The 20,167-nt window shown below is 41.0% G+C and overlaps 2 protein-coding genes across 5 annotated transcripts in view; one reads left to right on the plus strand and one right to left on the minus strand.

Annotated features, from left to right (window-relative positions):
* The window catches only part of ABCB1 (ATP binding cassette subfamily B member 1), a 49,151-nt gene extending 46,709 nt beyond the window's left edge, over positions 1 to 2,442 (minus strand). Inside the window, exon 1 of one of the 3 annotated variants that reach the window (XM_030444567.1) lies at positions 2,238 to 2,442. The gene's annotated coding sequence lies outside the window, so the exon portion shown is untranslated. The remainder of the gene's footprint in view (positions 1 to 2,237) is intronic. The other 2 variants (XM_008494126.2, XM_030444568.1) reach the window with 2 other exon arrangements.
* Positions 2,443 to 15,440: 12,998 nt separating this feature from the next.
* Positions 15,441 to 20,167, plus strand: part of RUNDC3B (RUN domain containing 3B) — a 41,881-nt gene continuing 37,154 nt past the window's right edge. For both annotated transcript variants that reach the window (XM_030445382.1, XM_030445383.1), the window contains exon 1: positions 15,441 to 15,652. In XM_030445382.1, the coding sequence (XP_030301242.1) occupies positions 15,549 to 15,652 (104 nt within the window). In that variant the 5' untranslated portion in view covers positions 15,441 to 15,548. The remainder of the gene's footprint in view (positions 15,653 to 20,167) is intronic.

Raw genomic sequence — 20,167 nt, forward strand, 5'->3', positions numbered from 1 at the left:
TAAAGAACACACAGGCTCCATTTAAAAATGAAGACCCAAAGGAACAGAGAAGGGAAAACTATCCTCAGTGTGGGTTTAGCTCTGTGTAAAAAGGGGTGGTATAACAGTAATTGCAAAAGACCCTGATAAAAACTCATTTTAGGGAACACCAATGGGGCTGAAGGAAAGCAACATGGTTAACACTTCAGACAAAAAAGGTTAAGATATAAGAACATGGGACAGGATCCATCAATTCCTTGCTGGCTTGTTTTGTCAAACTAACAAAAGAACATGAGAAGGAAAAATGAAAATTACAGAATAGAACAGGTCCCTCCCAGTGAAACTCTCAGATGTCATCTCTTCTTCTCAATAAAAAGTCTAGGGACATTCTGCTGTCTACCTGCCCGTGGCCTCATGGTAAAATTACAATATTACAATGTTATAATAATGTTTAGTACTGGCTGGTCAGGAAAAGAACATTACCACCAGTGCTATGATGTTGTGTCAATACAACTGCTGTGTCAATACTCTAAGCAACCTGATCTAATGGAGGATGGCCATGCCCAAGGACTACACGATCTTTAAAGGTCCCATCCAACCCAAATGATTCTGTGATTCAACTAATATTTCTTCCAGCTGGAACTGGAACAAATGGCAAAACTTGTATTACATGCATGAAAAGATGTGATCTCTGCCTGCAGTTAAATAGCTGCCATGTTCAGGAGTTCCTTCTGAGTATAGGACTGGGAGTATCCCTCTTATAAACAGCAGGGTGTTATTGGCACAAATTTCAGCCTTGATGAAACAAAGTGGACTAGCTGCAGATTTTGCTACGGATGTTCATGGAATGGAAGCTGACCAGTGGGAGGTGAGGGTGGAGTGATTCCTGCAAGTAATTGATGCTTTGTTATTAAGAATCCGGAGGAAGTTAAAACAGTGGATATTTGGGTAACAGAATTTCCTCAGGTTTTGTGCGTATGTAAGTGAAAATGTGTAAAAATAGAGGTTATGTATTAACTGAAGCTCCAGATACTCCTTCCAAAACCACTGTATCAACACCTGCAAGAAGCAGAGGAAGGACTCTAACCCACCATCTACAATTCTACTGGAAAACAAAGTTCTAGTACAGACACCTATAATTTTAAAATCACATTTTTTTCCAAGATTGAAAGCAAAGAAAAAAGTCTAAAAGTGCTTTTCAACATTTAAATAAGGTAGTCATCTCTCAGGTTGTTTGTGGTGGAAAGATGCCCGAAATCTCTCACTTTTTTGTTACTGGCTTAGGCAATGCTTTCTTTGCAATTCCATGAGCAAAGCAAAACCCTTAAAAAAAAGCATTTACCTATAAGAGAAAGTAAATACTGTTTTATCTGTGTATGTCAACATTTTCAGATCAAATCTAACAAATGTGGATGAAATTAACATCAAAATGTGCTATGTCATATTATACATGAGTGATGCATTGGTACATGGAAAAACTCAACTGAAAGTCCAGGAATATACCCAAGAAGTAACCAGCATTGGTCAAAATAGGCTTTAAAGTAAATCATGACAAAATGCAGTTGGCACAGTCTGAAGTGAAATATTCAGAAATAGTTTTAGCTCAGGAACGGAGGGATATAGTGGTATCACCAAAGGGTGAAGCTGACTATGAGAATCCATTACTCCAAAGTCATAACTATATTAAATTCACTTTTGGAATTGCTTATATTTTTGTGAGAATATCTTTGTATTTTCAGAAATCAGTAAACCACTGATCAAATTACTGAAGAATTCTCATAAACAAGAATGGAAAGAACAGAAAGAAGCAAAACTGCACTAGTTCAAAGCCTGATCATCACGTACCCACATTCCTGTAAACTGTTTTGTGTTCAGCTGGCTGTTGCCAATCTAGACCTCGGGACTGTGCTATTTCAAGAACACAGAAATAAGGTGCAAGTTACAGCCTCTGCTTTGATAGTCTTCAGATCAGAGGGAAAGAAAGGTACTCCATATTAAAAACCAGGTTTTGTGTTGGCATAGACATTAAGCTCTGGACATACAAGATTAGAGGATGTTTTGCAGTAGTACATAATCACACATACTCCTTTGACATAGATTATCAGTGGAAAAATACAAACTGGATATGGATAAGACCCCAGGTTAGCTGGATAGAACTTGGCTTTTATAAACTAAGTTTTCTGTAGAAGAAAACAAGATTTTTACCACCATCTCTACATGGCTTTTAACCAATGGAACAGAACATAAGTGCTCTTTACCTGTTGATGTGTCTCTCACCAGATAAAAACTCCGCTGCTGACTTCGTGCCACAGGATTCAGTGTGGTTCACAGTAAGTCCCGTTTTTATCAAAACGATGGAAAATCCTTAATTAGATATTCTGCAACCCCTGTGAAAAATAAAGAGCTGCCTGCCTTCACTCTGCACAAGCAGCAGGGCTACAAGCTCTACTATGAATGTTAGAAGAGGAACATGAAGGAAATGATCTGGCTTTGTACACAGTTTCAGACCGGATATATCAAGCTTTAACTGTTTGGCTACCAATGCAGAATAAAGATGACCTACAAACACAAAATGGAAATCTGGTAGCCTACCAATCATAAGAAGGAAATTCTGGGTATAGTTTTAAAAAAGCGGAGAGGAAAAAAATACACAGGTCACGCAAAAGCATACCAAAAGGAAAAATACATAAACAGCACTACCAGAACAGTCAAACAGATGCCCTTGCCAAGATTGTGGTGGTCCCAGTAGACTTAACATTTCAATAAACATCCTTTTAGAAACAAAACAAAATTGTACAAAGCAAGGACCAAAGACCTACCCACTTTACAACATGGAAATTATGAATTTGAGGGGCAATTACTATAGAAGCCTGTAGAGAGGTGAAGCACAGGGACAGTACTGTGGACAGGTAACAAACACTTGCAGATGGAGAGCACCATATACACTTCAAGCAGACCCTTTTCAATAGATACATGAACAAGATCATGTAGAGGTTGCCTGAATGCAAAAGTGCGTAGTAGCAGCTAGCAAGTTGGCCAGATTTTAAAGACAGATGAGTACATAATTGCTTAACTTGTACTGTGGTGCACATGCCCACTCTGAGAAAAATAACTTTACATTAGAGAATTCATGAACCACAGGCTAGGATACAAATATCCTGTACCAAACCACATGTACTCCCACCCTAATCCCACCTACCATACAAAGAAGCATTAAGTATTGTCCACTAATACCAGCTTCACTGGCAAAATGGTCTGAGGTAGTTCAAGTAAAGAAAGCTACAGCCACATCTGTCACAGTGTTTCCATTTAACATTGCATTTTCCAGATGGGATTTAAACCAAAACACTGGTTTGGAGCAAGGAAGATGTTTTTCAGGACAAGTCATCAAGGAATTTTATGGAGGCTTGTGAAGAAAAGAAAGATTCCACATTGCTGGGAACTCTCATTTCCAGGTAAATTGAATGACCTGATGGGACTATAAAATAGCACTATTAAAAAAAATATACAGAAAAGTCTGGGATATCCCATTCCCTTGTATTTTAATAACCTGTGAGCCACAACAGCTTCTCACAAGTTCATGTGATTCACAGCTGCACCTGGAACAGAAAGGACTGCCTAGAATTTCAGCTGATCAATGGATACAGACCTTGGCTAAACACCAGAAAAAAATTAACTAATGCCCAATGCATGGATAAACAAAAAGAAACAAGTACTCTACAGAACAGCAAGAAGGATGGAAAATAACATTCTCTACTTTCCACACAAGTTTACAGTCTAAATTGCAAATGGAATGGATTAGCTCCCATTACAAATAAGGCAGGACTGTCTGTGCATCCAGAAATGAAAAATGCCTAAGTAGTTTCAGTTTCAATTTTAATTATGAGAAGGTAGATAAGTTAACAAAATGGAAGAATGTTATTTGATAGGTGTTGCTATTAAAATTTAACAGTCAGTAAGGTGTATGGGAAGCCTCATCAGAATCACCACCAATGAAAAGGCTGTTAAAGAAGCACAAATTAATCATTACTCATATCCAAGTTAAGTTTGCACATTTCTATTTTTATTAATAATTATATAATTATAATTATGCTAAGTTAAAAATTATACATACTTGTTTGTGTTACAGGGGACCAGCATGCACCCTTTTTTTTTTTGTTGACAATAGATTCTACCTCTAGTGGTAATGGAAAGGTCTTTTGTATCAAAGATCATGAAAACACTGGATACATCTCCCCACTACTTTAAAATTATGGGTGACAAGTGTGAAGACTAAACAATAGCATCAATGTTCCATGATGTCACAAATATTCTGTTATGGTTTAAGGAGGCAGAAACTACTTTTATGGCATTGATGTGATAACCTCTGATGGTCAAGCCCAAGAGAGACAGAAGGCACTACTTAAGACCCCAAGGAGATCATGGGGCAGAACAGAAAAGGGTTGCATGACCCATATCCTATAAAATGCCAGAAGGGAGGCAAAATTGGGCCTTGTTCCTTTCTCTCTTCTGATGGGTATCTTGGAAAGAGAGAGGTTCCTAGCACTCTGTCTCCAGCTCACCACATGCTCTGCAGAATCCACCCATTGCTGAGAAGAGTCCTGGTCCTTTTTTTCATGTCAGCTCTGCCATGAGGGAACTTCAGACTTATATCACCTACAATTAACATTGGAATTTGTGTATCTATTTTTGTATATTTTTCACTCCTTTCCCACTTGTTACTATTCCTTCCCTATTGCATTGAACTTCTCTAATAATAACCTTAAGTCTCTTTTTATTATTCCCCTTTTTATCTTCCCTGGTGGGGTGAGGGATAATGGAGATCAGTTTGGTTCTCTGTGTTTTGATTCATCATGACCATTGAATACAGACAACAATCTTATAATTTTAATTAATATCTCCAATTTTAAGGCAATGTATTATGGGGCTTGAAGAATAATACAAATTTAATTTGGGTTTTTTATTTCTACTTACTGCGTTAAAGAACAAAATAACTTGTAACACTTGTGATGGAACCTGAACAACCACACCCACTGAAATACAAGTGGAAAACACCAGAGATGGTTAAAACAAATGTGAAAGCCAGAAACAAGTTAGAAACTGAAACCACATAAAAGAAACAAAACATGGTCCAACATGTTTAGTTCACAGAGTTTTGTGGTTGCTTTTGTTTACATTTTTAATCCAAAGTTTCCAGTTGAGTAACAATTTATGATTTGGGGAATGCAAATTATCACAAAGTGGCAGCAAATTATTACAGTGCATATTACTGTGAACAAAGCCTTTACTTTGACTTGTCCAAGACACAACAGATTTACTCCTTATTTTAAAGGAACTCTTGTAACATTGACCCAGATTGGGTTCGGAATGGAACTGGTACTCTTTTAACATTTTTGTCAGAGACATGGACAGTGGAATTGAGTGCAACCGCAGCAAGTTTGCTAACAACACCATGCTGTGTGATGTGGCTGTCACACTGAAGGGATTGGAAGCCATCCAGATGGACCTTGACAGGCTTGAGAAGTGGACCCATGCCACTGAAGTTCAACATGAAGTTCATGAAGTTCAACAAGGCCAAGTGCAAGGTCCTGAACCTGAGTGAGGGAAATCCCAAGCACAAATACAGGTTGGGTAGAGAATGGATTGAAATCAGTCCTGAGGAGAAGGACTTGGGAGTGTTGGTTGAAGAGAAGTTCAACATGAGCCATCAGCATGTGTTCGTTACCCAGAAAGCCAACTGTATCTTTGGCTGCAGCAGAAGAAACATGGCCAGTAGGTAAAGGGAGATGATTCTCCTGCCAGTCAGAGCACCTCTCCTATAAGGAAAGTCTGGAAAGTTAGGGCTGCTCAGACAGGAGAAGAGAAGGTTCCAAGGGCAGCTTCTAGCAGCCTTCCAGTACCTGAAGGGGCCCTACAGAAAAGCTGGGAAGGGACTTTTTACAAGGGCATGAAGCGATAGGACAACGGATAATGGTTTTAAACTGGAAGAGGGCAGATTTAGGTTAGACATTAGGAAGAAATTCTTTAGTTTCAGGGAGGTGAGACACTGGAACAGGCTTCCCAGAAAAACTGTGGCTGCCCCCACCCTGGAAGTGTTCCAGGCCAAGCTGGATGGGACCTTGAGCAACATGGTCTAGTGGAAGGGTGTCCCTGCCTATGCAGGGGGGCTGGAACTAAATGATCTTTAATGCCCCTTCCAACCCAAACATTTCTATGATTCTATGAAATGGATCCCATGTGACTAAGTACTACATACCAAGAAGGTTTAGGAATATCACTGTTGAGAAAGTAAAAGTTGCAGCTGGAATTTTGGACATCATTGATTTTGACAAGAGTTATCAAAACTGGGGCATATTACATGTGATATTCCAAACCCATGAAGTATAGATAAAAAATATATATATATAAACACATCTTTGAATGTTACTTACCTGTGATTTAACAATGTCATATGGGAATCAAAATGTGTATAGAACTAGCAAAAATATTATTTTTATAAAAAACCCCAACAAGGTAACAGAACTAGAAAGCAGAATAAACATCATTAAACTACTAATAGCAGAATAGATTTTATCAGCAAGAATCATCAACACACAAGTTATGAGACAATAGGTGTGCTGAATGGCCAAAGTTTCAGCTACTGAAATGGGACAGAGCTGTGATTTTAGGAGAAATGAAGGCCAGTATACTATCCAAGAGGCATAGGGATGATTGTAAAACAGCAAAGTCACCACCTGAATTGCTGTTTTCTGAGGAGATCAATCAGCCACTGCATAGAAGCTAAATAGCCTTACTGATGGTGCATTAGCAGATGTAATAAAGCACCATAAAAAATGGGATTATAGCCACCGAGGCCTGTTCTGCAGGAAGCAACGATAATGGAAACAGAATATTACTCCTACAGTTACCATACTTGCCTGTGAAGCTGATTAGCAGTTAATGATTCTGTGATCTATTACACCAGCTATGGTTACATTTTATTGTTTCTCTTCATCAATTTAAGCAGAAATTGCTGAAAAACTGTATTCTGTGTAGAGAAATACATCTGGCATTTATCATCAATTTAGGGTCAGCAGATGAGATCCTCTGCTTGTTTTGGTTGGGAAGGGGTGAGAAGCATTAAAATATCAAGGACAAGCAAGAAAGAATGGGGAGAAGAGTAATCTTAAGTTTTATCCTTACTCAAGAGCTCTAAAGTCTGACAACCTCAACATCTGTGATACAGGTCCTCAAGAGTCACAGCAGTCAGTACTTTGTACACATATTCAGTTGCAAAAACTGATTTACTGTCCCTGGATGCATAGGAAGATTATGTATCAATGTTGAATTGCACACCTGTGAAGAAAAAGGATCTTAACTTATATTTTTATCATCTATTACCTGATCAAATGAGGCCACCAAGTGGTAATATAAATATTTAGAGCCACAATGGAAAAGTGTAATACCTTTTAATAATTTAATAGTTTTAGAATATACAGAAAGTAAACAAGATATATGAACATAGATTAAATATTATATGACCTGTCATAAAGGAGTAATCTCATTTATGGTTTGCAAGCATGACTTTCAAAAGCTCTCTTCCAATGTTGAAGTCACAATGCCTTCAAATATTGCTTTCCTATTCATTTCAGGCAAGCAACCTTAAACTGAGTTGCAACAAGTTTTAAAATTTCTAGGTTGAAATTTACATCTTTCCTGTCCTAAATCCCAAACATGCTTCATATTTCAAGATCTAATTTTTCTTGGCAAATTCTGCTATGATTATGTCACTTTGCAGAAGTCAGGTTTCATTCTTATTCTCCTTCTGTTCATGACTGTCATCCAAGTATTTTCTAAAAAAGGCAAATGGTACTCTGCTTTCCACAATTCCTTTCCCTTCCTCCACAGAATTAAGTATCAGCGGGATACCAAAAAAATGAGGTGGACAGAATTCCATCTCCTAAACCACCTTAAACCTTTTTTTTTAAAGGATCCAGTATAGGTTTTGTAAGACATAAGGATAAGCAATAACGCTGAACTGCAACCTCTAAAAATAATGTGATTCTGAGAATTCGTGTAGGAAAGTGACCTGCAAAAGTGTAACTAGAACCCCCAATGGCACCTAGAAGGTTTCAGTACAAATACACTGGCAAATCAAATGTACCTAGATATGAAGAGGATGCTGAAAAACAAAACACAAAAAATCAAACAAGAAAAAAAAATAAGAAGCACAACAAAATAAGAAGCCAAAAGCCCTTCAAAACACAAACTTTTAAAACAGCAAGCCTGTATGCCTCCTACATGTACACAAAGCTAAGCAACTTCCTGAAAAGACGAGAAGTGCTCCAAGTTGTTAGTAGACTCAAAACTATTTGAAAGTGCAATAGTAAAATATATCACATTTCCTACTAAGTGCACCACAACCAGTTCGTGTTTTGTCCATGAGAAAGTCTGACATGATGTCTCGATACCCAGTTACCATTCTCCTACTGGAAATCACAATACAGAAGCAACATGTTGAGGCTTAACCCTGCCCAGCAGTGAAACCCCTCGCAGCCACCCACTTTTGCCTAGTATGATGGGGGACAAAATCGAAAGAGCAGAACAGAAAAAAATTGGGTTAAGGTAAGTACATTTAATATGTGAAGCAAAGCAAAGCAAGGTATATAAGCAGAGCAAAATAAGGAATACATTCCCTACTTCATCTTGACTGGCAGATGTTTAGCCATTTCCAGGAAAGCAGGACTTCATCTTTCGTAACAGTTACTTGGGAAGACAAACGCCACCAGCTCTCCTGTCCACCAACTCCACTCTCCACGCTTCCCCCTGAGCTTTTTCCACGCAATGTACGACGTCATATAGCGTGGGATATCCCTGCGGTCAGCGGCGGGTCAGCTGTGCCGGCTCCGTCCCCTCCCAACTTCTTGTGCATTGCAGGCAGGAAGCCTTGACACTGTATAAACACTGTTCAGCAATAGCTAAAATATTGGTGTCTTATCTAAACTGTTTTAATAAGAAATAAGAAAAAAAAAATCCCAAAAAAACATCTGTCTGCTATAAAGAAAATTAACTCCATCACTTCCTGACTCTGTACATAACTTATATAGTATGCTTGCTTAAGCAGAACTAAGCCTCGTAAATATTAAATTATCCACAAATTCAGAATCCAACTCCATCCATTGCTGAGAAGACTCCCGGCCCTATTTTTGGAGCCCCCGGGAGCGGCTGCTATGACCTGATGTTACTGCTTTGCCTGCACAGGCTCCGGGGTGGGGAGGTGTTTTAGGCGTGTGTGGGAGCGCTGCCGCTTTAAGGGTCCCCCCCCCTCATTCTCCCCACCGTCAGACGCTGACGCCGCTGCGGGCCCCGGGGGCCCGGTGTCAGCAGGGGGCCGAACCGCACCCGGCGCCGCTGCCCCGGTGTCGAGAGGAACTGCGGCAGCGAGCGGAGCCACCCCGGCTCGGGCCGAACTACTCCCGCCTTGTTGCTCCGGTAGCGGCTCGCAGAAAGCAGTTAAGTGAGCTGGACCTCCCGGTGAGAAATGGTGACTCCGGGAGGGAGATCAGGGAGAGTCACGGGAAAGGAACTCAGGCCCCGAGAGAAGTGTTCAGACTCTTTATGTGGAAGAGATAGGAAATTTAAGAAAGCACAGGTGTAGAGTCCTCCACCTGAGAGGGAATAACAAAATGCACCAGTGCATCTTAGGAGGCAGTCAGCTAGAGAGCAGCCTCATGGAGAAGGACCTTGGAGTCCTGGTGGACAACAGGTTATCCAGGGATAGCAATGTGCCCTTGTGGCCAAGAAGGCCAATGGTATCCTGGGGTGCATTAAGAGGAGTATGTCTTGTAGATAGAGGGTGGTGTTCCTCTCCCTCTAGTTTGCCCTAGTGAGACCACTCCTAGAGTATGGCATTCAGTCCTGGGCTCCCCAGTTCAAGAGGGATAGAGATTTAACTTGAGAGAGTATAAGAGAGGGCTATGGGGATGATTAAGGGACTGGAACACCTGCCTTACAGAGAAAGGCTGAGACACCTGGGGCTTTTTAGTCTGGAGAGGACAAGTCTGAGAGGGGATCTAATTAATGTGTGTAAATATATGAGGGCTGGGCTTCCAGAAGGAAGGGACAACCTCTTCTCACTTGTGCCCAAGTGAGAAGACAAGGCGCAATGGAGTCAAGGTAGGGCATGGGAAGTTTCACCTCAACATGAGGAGGAATTTCTTTACTGTAAGGGTTACAAAGCCCTGGGATAGGCTTCCCAGAGAGGTTGTGGAGTCTCCTTCTCTGGAGATTTTCAGGACCTGTCTGGATGCATTTCAGAGTGACCTGCCCTAGTTTTGGTCCTGCTTTGGCACAGAGGTTGGACTCTATGATGATCTTCAGAGGTCCCTTTCAACCTCTGACATTCTGTGATTCTGTGGAAGGGACTTGTGTGTAGCGATAGGACAAGGGGTGGTAATGGCTTTAAACAGGAAGAGGATAGATTTAGGTCAGACATGAGGAATAAATTATTTAGTGTGAAGGTGGTGAGACTATTGCCCAGGGAGGCTGTGGGTGCCTCATCCCTGCAAGTGTTCCAGACCAGGTGGTATGGGACTTTGAGCAACCTGGTCTAGCAGAAGGTGTCCCTGGTGATGGCATGGGGTTTGGAACTACATGATCTTTAAAGTCCTTTCCAGCCCACTCTCTGGTTTTGCTTATAATGAGGGTGAGCCACTAACTGTATGGCTACTATGGGGCTGAGACAATGGAATTGATAGTGATAGATGTAGAGGGCGGAGAGACTAAACTCTAGTAAGAGGTTCTGTACTCCTCAGCCATGTTTTACATGGCAGAGACATCAGTGTGTTAATGAATTTGCTAACCAACCCCATATGTGCTTGAATAGGGAGCCCTAATCACCCAAGCATCCTGGATGTGATTACAAACTGGTCAGAGGGTAAAGATTTCAGAATGCCACCTGTACTGAAGAAGTCCCTCCATATAAAGAACCCAGATAATGAGAAACAAGGTGCTCTTTTCACTTATGAATGTGGCTGTCTTGTAGGAAATCAGTGGAGGTGGAAAGCTGACATTTGGAGCGAGTCATGGAAGCAGCTGAGGGAGATGAATTGAGACAATTTGCTGTCCAGCAAAAAGCCATTCAGCTAGCCCTGGACATTGCTGAAGTAATAGAAGGTAGTGGCCAGCACTGTACCTCTACAACGAGTCCTGGATGGCAGCAAATGCCATATGTCTGTCATGGGAAAGATGGAAACAGGTCAACTGGCAGCCCAGTGGGAAGCCTGCCTAGGCTATCACCCTGTGGCAAGGTGTCACTGCGTAGCTAGAGAAATTAGAGGTAAAGGTATGGCATGTAGATGCCCACATACCTAAAAGCTAGGCCCCTGAAAAACAATAATCTTCACATCACCAGGAAAGGCCCTGGGAAAGCCCCAGACTGGGCTCAGTGGCAGAGGGGAACTGGATGCAGGAATGCATGGATCAGGATCAGAAGCAAAAGTCCTCCCGGGGTGCCAGCCATGGAAGAAGAGAGCTTGACCCTTGTGATTCCTTACGTTTATACTGGGTATGACACATCAGATGGAATACTACTTTGCTCAATTTTGGGTCACCTGTCTATTCTGTGTGTCACCCCTTTTCCTCTCTTGCATTTCCAGCAGATAAAATGTTTAGTGGAATCAAGCAGTGGCCTTGGTTCTGCATACCATTTTCCAGCAATAACTATAAATGCTGAGCCTTATCAGTCCTAGAAGCAGACACTGAGAAACGTGCTGTTAATTTCAGAAAGTACGGTTACTTAGAAGAGACTTAACTGAAAAGTAAATTTACTAAAAATTGATTCTGTTTTGGCTCAAAACAGAGCACTGTCAAATTTGAAAAGGGAGACCATGTCACAGCTTTTTTTAATTAAGAGTATCCTTAGTGGAATTTTTGCCGTTTCAGTTATGCAATCAATCTGTTTATAAGTCATCGCCTCACTGAAGGGCAGTAAATCTAGAGAACATTTCTGAGTCTTATCCTTTGAAACATTATGATTTTCATACAGGAATTGCTATCAATAAACCCAAACAGATTCCAACCAATTAATACTCCGATTAATATAGCAGTAATTAATGTGGCAGTCATTGCTGCTGTGTTTATTCATAGAGTGATACTCCCAATTCTTGCTTCAGTCATAGTGGTTACTGCATTCCAACTTCACATGGTTGAAATCAAACATGAGTGAGTTTCCAGTAGGTGTGGCTTTTGGTTGGATTTTATGCATTTTTTTTTTAGAATTGTTCATTAGACATGCCTGTGTGTTACTGAGACTGACTTCTCAATGAAGCTGTGTACGTGGACACACAAAGCAATTGGCATCTCATTAGTGTTTTAACCCTAACAACATTGTTAGAGGCAAACAGAGTCTGTGCATCAGCTCAAACAGAAATGGTGTTGTCACTAGTATGATGCATCCATGTTATGCATTCTGTATTAAGAAACTTTAGAGCTGAAAATACATTCTCTTATTAATTATAAGAATAATTCTATGATGCAACTGTTAGATGTGAATCAAAACACTTTGGGCTGGAAGTGATCGATAGAAGTAGCCAGCAGGTCTGGGGAGGTAATTCCCCCCACCTCTACTCTATTCTCTAGAGGGCGGGAGCACTTCTCTTAAGAAAACAAAGAAAGCTGGGGTTGTTTAGCCTGGAGAAGAGAGGGGAGACCTTCTAAGAGCCTTCCAGTACCCGAAGGGGACCTACAAGAAAGCAACCCAAACCATTCTATGATTTTTTTCCTTGCTCAGAGCAGAGCCAACTTTGAAGTTCGATCATGGCATTCTTGTTCTGCACAGGAGTTGCTTCTGGAGTATCTCCAAGAAAAACATTGCACAGCTGCCATAAGCAATCCATTCTAGTGTTTGAACATCTTGGCTGTCAAGAATCTTTCCTAGTATCCATCCTTTTCTGCAGCTTATGACAATTGCCCCTTGTCCTTTTGCTGTGCATTCCTCAGCAGAGCCTGAATGTTTGGTTTGTCTTCCCATTCAGTAGTTGAAGACAGTAAGATTTTCACTTACCCTGATTTCTTACAGAGATATGTTAAAAATGCAGGAGTTACCACAGTAAACTTACTCATAAATTTATTGAGCTTTCTTGCATTGGAGGGTATTCAATTTATTAATTTATCTTGGTTTATTTTCTTAAAGTCTTCTGGGACCTTTATACAGTTCCCGCTTAGATAAGACAGCAGTAGAAGATAAGTTACATTTGAAAGAAAGCAATTATATTTGAGAAAATACATTTACTTGAGGACTAAAACATATCAATATTGAAACCCAAAGCTTGGTCCAACAGATAAGCCTGATTTAATCTTAAATCTCTTTCAAGTATAAAAAAAAGGTTACAGATTTTGGAAACAAGTCAGAGAAGAAGCATGGAGATACTTTTGCTTTTGATATATATACAAAAGTTTCGGGTTTTGCGGGTTTTTTTGTTTGCTTTTGCTTAGTATTTATCCATTATGTTTATTATGAATTCAAGAACAACAGACCTTGCAGCTGAAATTGCTCATAGCAGTGATTAATCTTCTTCAGCCTCAAGTTTAACTTAATGGAAAGATTACTCAGGCTGCACAAATCTCTTATTAGAAGCTACAGAGACAATGGGCCTCAACAAAGACTCTGAGAAGCAAAAGAATAGCTAAAGGCAGGCTCTTAATTTCTGAGAGTCAACAAGTAACACATTCAACATTTCCCTTTGATTGTCTGAAAGAGTAAGTGACAAACAATATCATGTTAATTCTTGTTCTAGTACAGCCATTTCATCACAAAGTGCTTCTTCTGCTTTCAGAGTAGGAAGAGAATGTATATCCTCCTTTAGGTTTATCTGTGCCCACACTTTTAATTCTGTTTCTGGAGAGGGGAGAAAGGCAGAAAACGAAGTTATTACCTCATAGTGAATTTGAATTAAAATATGCTGGGGAAAAAAAATGCACTCAAGCAAAGATAAATGCACATGAAGGGAAGGCAAAACAGCTTACTTGCCATGTAATGGCAAGTTTAGTGAAGATACAGTGTAGTTAAACTTACTCAGCTACATGCTGAGTGGTGTAGGGATGTAGCCTGTCAAGTATACATGATGATCTTGGAAGTTTTGGTAAGTGGAAGCAACACTTGAAATAATTTATGAAATATCTTCTGATTAATCAAAAAAGAGACATTTGTATGGTACTACATATGAAAATACGGTCATCCAAATGGAAATCTACTTTAAGTTCATAAGTCAACACAATTCCACCTTAGGTAATGTCAGTAACTATAGGACAGTCAGTAACTATACATGGCTTTCTGATTGTATCTCTAATAGCTTATATCTACAAGCTATATTCTCTAAGGAAACCACAATCTGCTGGCACTTTGGATGTAAATAAGTAGAAATTTTTATATTTTATTAATAGAATGGATAGCTTAGACTTTAACAGACATATTTAGTGATTCCATATGCATAACCTAGTAAAATAGTGACACCATAATTTATGTTGCTATTTATCCTTGTACACAAATAAATCCATTTCCTTAAGCAGAAAGGAAACTGCCTCCCATGAAGAAAGGCAAACAAATCCATACAGCTTCACATCTCCCCAGTTAACCAGCCAAATCCAATCCTTCACCCCCATAAATAGCAATTAATTTACTGATAGGTTTTCTTTGGAAGTGTTGTATCATCCCATCTTCTGATGACTTTGACCATCTGGCACAGTCCAACTGGAAGGCAAAGCCCGATACCCAGAGCTCTTCTAAGAAAACTCAAAAATGCCTCCGATTGGAGTAGGGGCAGATGTGGCTACTTTGGCTGTGGAGTGCATTACCATTTTATTCACATATTTCCACAAGTACAGCTTCTCAGGGTTACATTCGCCATAAAGCACTGTCCGGTGGCTCACGCCAGTTTTCACTCAAAGCCACCACGAGCTACACGCGGGGAAGTTCTCACACCCAAGAGCTGGCTTGCTGAGAACAGGGAAGGACAGCAGCCCAACATTTCACAGACGGCGATTTCATATGGAGGTCCTGAGCCCCATAGGCAGGTACCGAGTGAGGAGACGGGAAGGTAAAAGAGGGAACAGGGACGCTGGGCTGAAGAAGACGGCAGGAGGTCTCTTATAATCACCCCGCCCGGCCCGGCCCTGACAGGGCGCTCCCCCTTCCCTGGTGAGGAGAGGGACGGGGACGGAGCCGCCCTCCCGCCGCCTCCTGCCCTCGGACCGTTAGCGCTGCGAGCCCCGGCCGCTGGCGGCGCCGCGCCCCTCCCGCGCGCTGATTGGCTAGCGGCGCCGGCGCTCTGCGGCGCTGTGGATGCTCGGCTGCCGGCGGGGGACTGAGCCGCCCCCGCCACGGGGACCCCGGCACCTCCTCGCCAGACCCGCTGCCTGCCTCGGGGAGATCCTCCGGTACGGACTGGGCGGTCGGAGGAGGGGCGGGGAAAGCACGAGGGCCTCCGCCTCCTCCGCGTGCGGCGGCGGCAGGCGCAGCATCCCTGAGACCGGGAGGCCGGGAACAAAGGCTTCGCGCCAGCTCCGGCGGTATCACTTTGTCCCCAGCGGGGATGGCGTCCCTCGGCTTAGGGGGGCTCAACGTCTCCCTCCGCAGGAAGAGCGTCTCGTCGCGCAACGCCGCGGTGGAAAGGCGGAACTTGATTACGGTCTGCAGGTGAGGCATCGGGCCCTGCCCGGCCCCCGCCTGAGGGGACAGTTCCTCCCGCAGCTGTGGCAGCCTGGTGGCCCTGCATGGGGGCTCCGTTCCGCGGTCCTGAGGGGACGCGCGGCCCTTGCTCCTGGCTGCCGCTCGAGGGCGGGAGCGCGGGCGGCGATCCCCGCAGCCGGAGATCCCCGCAGCCGGCGGCTGCCCTGTCAGGGGGAGCGTGAGGGGGTGTCGGCCTCCGAGGGGCTGTGAGACTCCGGGGCACGTAGCGGGGAGGCAGCACCCTCCCCCATCCTGACTCAGCTCCTCCGGGAGCGGTCGTGTGAGGAGTGTTCCGGAGGCGGCCGAGGGGCCGGGGCACACCTGGCAGTGCCGCTGGCCGCACCGGTGCGTCGGAGCATTATATGTTTGGGTGGGTTTTGTTGTTTTTTTTTCTGTGCAGGGGAGGGAGAGGTTTGTTTAAGGCACCTTGGTTGCATTCCTGGGCGAAAGGCGGGGCAGACTGAGCTCTCAGCAATGTTGAACTGAGGTTTTCATCTTCGTTCAAATAGAATTGGTGAAGCGTCTGCTTCTCTTGAATTGCCACGGTGCGGCCGCTTTTAAAATTTAGACTTAGTTCCTGGACGTAAAGTCAAACCTGAGACTGTTCTTCCAAGCTGCTGTAGAAGTGTCTGACCGTGCGTTCTTGCTAACGCGCTGGTACCGCAAGAGGAGTCCCGAGGAGGCTACGTTCAGGTGGTATTTTTATCTCCAAAATCTAGATCAGGAGATCTGCAGTACAGGCTAGATCTACTGTATTAAATTTTTTTTTTCAGCATTTTGGTGCTGAGCTTATACAAGCTTAATAATACTTCCCGTAGCTTTTAATCTAAATATTGCTACTGCTGTCGTTAAATTCATGCAGTGTTGCTAAATGTGCAGTACTGGCCCACTGTATCATGGCAAACTTTTAAATACACGAATGTGCTAGTACCATAGCTGGTAGTTCACTTGTTTCAATTTCTAAATTTTTCAGTTATCAAACTAATTTGACTATTATTTGGAGGAGGTCTTCAACAAATTCATGTGAGTTATGATATAATTTTAAGTCTCACAAATTTTAATCATGCACCAGGACAGCTGCTGCAGCAGTATTTTTAAAAACAGTTGAGGACCTCTTATTTCTTATTTTTCTGTGGGTTTTTTGTTTGTTTGTTTTTGTTTTTGTTTTTTTGGTTTGGTTTGGTTTTGGTTTTTTTTTTCCTTGCACATTGTATAATGTGTTTTCCAAAGTGTAACTATCATCTCTCTGCTGGCTGGAATTTGCTTCAAGCCACAGTATCTGGATTGCAGAGTGACATCAGTACTATTCTATGTTTTTCCAGGCTGTTATACGTACCTCTGCATTTACCTGTGATAAAGAGATGCAAAAAAGTTAAACAAAAAACTTGGTGAAGCAGAGAAAATAAAAGAAACAGAAATTTTCATTTTCATTATTGTTACAGTGATAAAGATATTGCCAGTGTACAGGCTTGGGGAAACAACAGCTTTATCAATTAATGACATAATCGTACAGGATACAAACAGTTCTTTTCGAAGAGGTATATTGTATTCCACAGAGCTTGCTATTTTTTTCTGCCTTCTCATTTGAGTGGAACTCTTCTGTACTCTGTACTCTTATATTTTATTTTTCACTTTCTTTATGTCCTTGTCCTGCTGTTGAAATGATGCTGTAAGATATTTAAAGATGCTTAGAAATCTGAGGGAATTCACTCAAATACGTATGAAATAAAGAGCTATGGCAAAAACTATTGAAACTCGTGAATTTTCATTATTTTCAGTAAAGCACTTTACTTTGTTATATATTCACAAAACTTGAGGTTCGTGGTTTGTGAATACACCTTAAAATTTGGAAATGGTTATGAGGAAAAAGTATTGTTATGATGTGCATACATTGTTTATATTCTTATGCTGTTGTAAATGTTTAAAGTATTTCTGTATTTTACTGTTACTACATATTTTCTATTATTTTTATTGTTGGGAACAGCCAAATTCATAGCTATTTCCTATTAAAGTCCTATGAGAATGTGGCATATTTCTGCTAAAAATAGCTCCAATTAATCTATTTGATCAAATTTGCATGATGTGGCTTTCTACCTAGTGGAGGAGAGATCACAAGGAAGATAGTCTTCTGAATTACCACCTGTTAATGGTCTCTGGTAATTCAAGGAACTAATTTTGTTAAAGCTCAGTTTAGCAGATTTTTACTTAATAGTTAAACCAGGCTTTGGGTTTTTATTCTTTTTTTACAGTGATGACACCTAACTCATGTGGATGTGGGTAGTTTCTTATATATACAGCTTTGGAAAGAGCAGGATGTTTCCACTAAAATGTTGAGTGGCACTGTAGCCATGGGAAATAATGTTAATTTGTTTCATAAACAAATAGCATGTGAAGATACATGGTTATGTTTGTGTAAATGCACAGCCATTATATAAATTGCAATAATTTTTAGGATTTTTTTTGTTACAATAAGTAATTAATATTCTAAACAGATACAGGAGGAGCAAAAAGTAGAGATGGGCCTTGGAAGTGAGGGTAATAGCTTAAATAGGGAATGTTAACTTAGAATTGAACTGTCAGGAAATGTATTTAAAATAGTGATTTGGTAATATGCTTAGGTTCTGTTGCAGTGACATTGACCCTTAGTTGAACTCCCTGGTTTCATGTCCCAGCCACATTTGCCAGTATAAGGGATATTAGTTTATAATTCTGGGATTATTCTATATTAACAGTTTACATTCTTTAAAATTATATCTTAATGACATTTTCAAAATTGTAAGCTAAATGAATTTGACAAAAATGCTTCCATATATTTGAAAATGGATGAGGAGAATCTGACAATGAAAAGTGAAAATCCGATAGCAGTAATTTTATCTGCCTGTTTGCTTATTGATCAGAGTCTTGTTGCTGTTTTGCAAATAAGCCTATTTTCCAACCCTGTGGACCAAGGTTGTATCCACAAAAGATTTATCTTTGGTTTGGAGTTCAAGAAATCTGGGAAACGGTCTTGTGCATCTTGCAAAACAGTGGAGCAACCTACCCCAGAATGGTTGCTATAGATCTTTCTTGTTCAAGAATGTTTCCTTCTTGCATAGCTCAGATCTTTTCAAGGTAAGAGGATACTATGGTTTCTACATCTTTTTCTTGGCTCAAGCAAGATTAGATTTGTGACAGAGAACAACATGTAGGAATTGGAATCTGAAAGCATCCGAGTTTTTGAAGTTTGTTTTGAAACAAACTGGTAGTGGAATCTTTTCACCATATGAAAAAAATGAATGCTCCCAAAACCACCAAAACAACCCTTCTGTTGCAGAGACACAGTGGGAAATGATTGGATTAAAGCCAGAGATTTTTTAGAGTCTTGAATCAACAGGCATTGCATCTGGATTACTCCACTGCTCCTATAGTCCACCAAAAATTTCCTTTTCTAAAATTTTGGTTTTAAGCCACTTTATTTTTTCATACCCTTTTACTAAAATTTCTCTCTTCAGAAGTCTATCTACACTTGCTCTAGAGGGCAATGCTGCTGTAACAGTTTAGTAGAGAGAGGATGAAGTTGGGAGCAACTAAGTGAAACAAGAAAGCTACTCTAACTCTATGTACTTGGACATTTTTTCTTCATAGCTCTTGTGTACTTCAGACCTGACCTTTTCTTTCTTGACTTTCAGTCCCCAGGTGGCTTCATGTACCTGTGTAAGAACATGGGCTTTCTTTTTTTGGGGGTGGGAAGGGAGTTGGTGGTAGCGTACATCGGAAAAAAACTATGAGGCATCTTTAATGACTGAGTAAAATTGCTTATCCAATGTTTCCAGGGTTACCTTTTTTCAAAGGTATCACTTCTACATAACTTAAATCCTTTTTTGTTTCCCCCCAGTTTGTGTGGTAAACATGTTTAAGTGTGAATATCATGCAAAAAGGGTTTGACTTTTAACTTACACTTAGAGATAGGTTTGCCTCTCTGTACTACTGGAGAAGAAAAAGAGAAAAAAAGGCAACACACGATTTCTTGCTAAAGAATTTTTTTAATATCCCTCAAAATGTATCTGCAGGGTAGCAGTAATATGAGCCCTTAAAATTAATGATGATAGGCTGGCTTTGCTAATCAGATCTTAGGTATTTAAAAATTATTGAATGTTTAAGATACCTTTAGGTATCCTTTTTTTTTTTTTCTTCAATTTGGTTGCATGAAAACAAATAAAATTACCTCTATGTGATTTTTAGTAGTGCATGTGAATTGCTTTTAAGTGTTTTTTCTTGAGTATATCTACATCCCATACAGTATGAACCAGTGATCTTTTAAGCAGGGCACTGAACAGGGGAAAACCAGGCATAGTTACATGAAAGGGACCTTTGGAGATCACTGAGTCCAACCACCTGCCAGAGTAGGATCACCTGGGGCAGGTCACACAGAAGCCTGTCCAGATGGGTCTTGAAAGCATCTAGAATAGGAGACTCTGCAACCTCACTAGGCAGCCTCACAAC

This window comes from Calypte anna, chromosome 2 (assembly GCF_003957555.1).
Source record: "Calypte anna isolate BGI_N300 chromosome 2, bCalAnn1_v1.p, whole genome shotgun sequence".
NCBI classification, from domain to species: domain Eukaryota; kingdom Metazoa; phylum Chordata; class Aves; order Apodiformes; family Trochilidae; genus Calypte; species Calypte anna.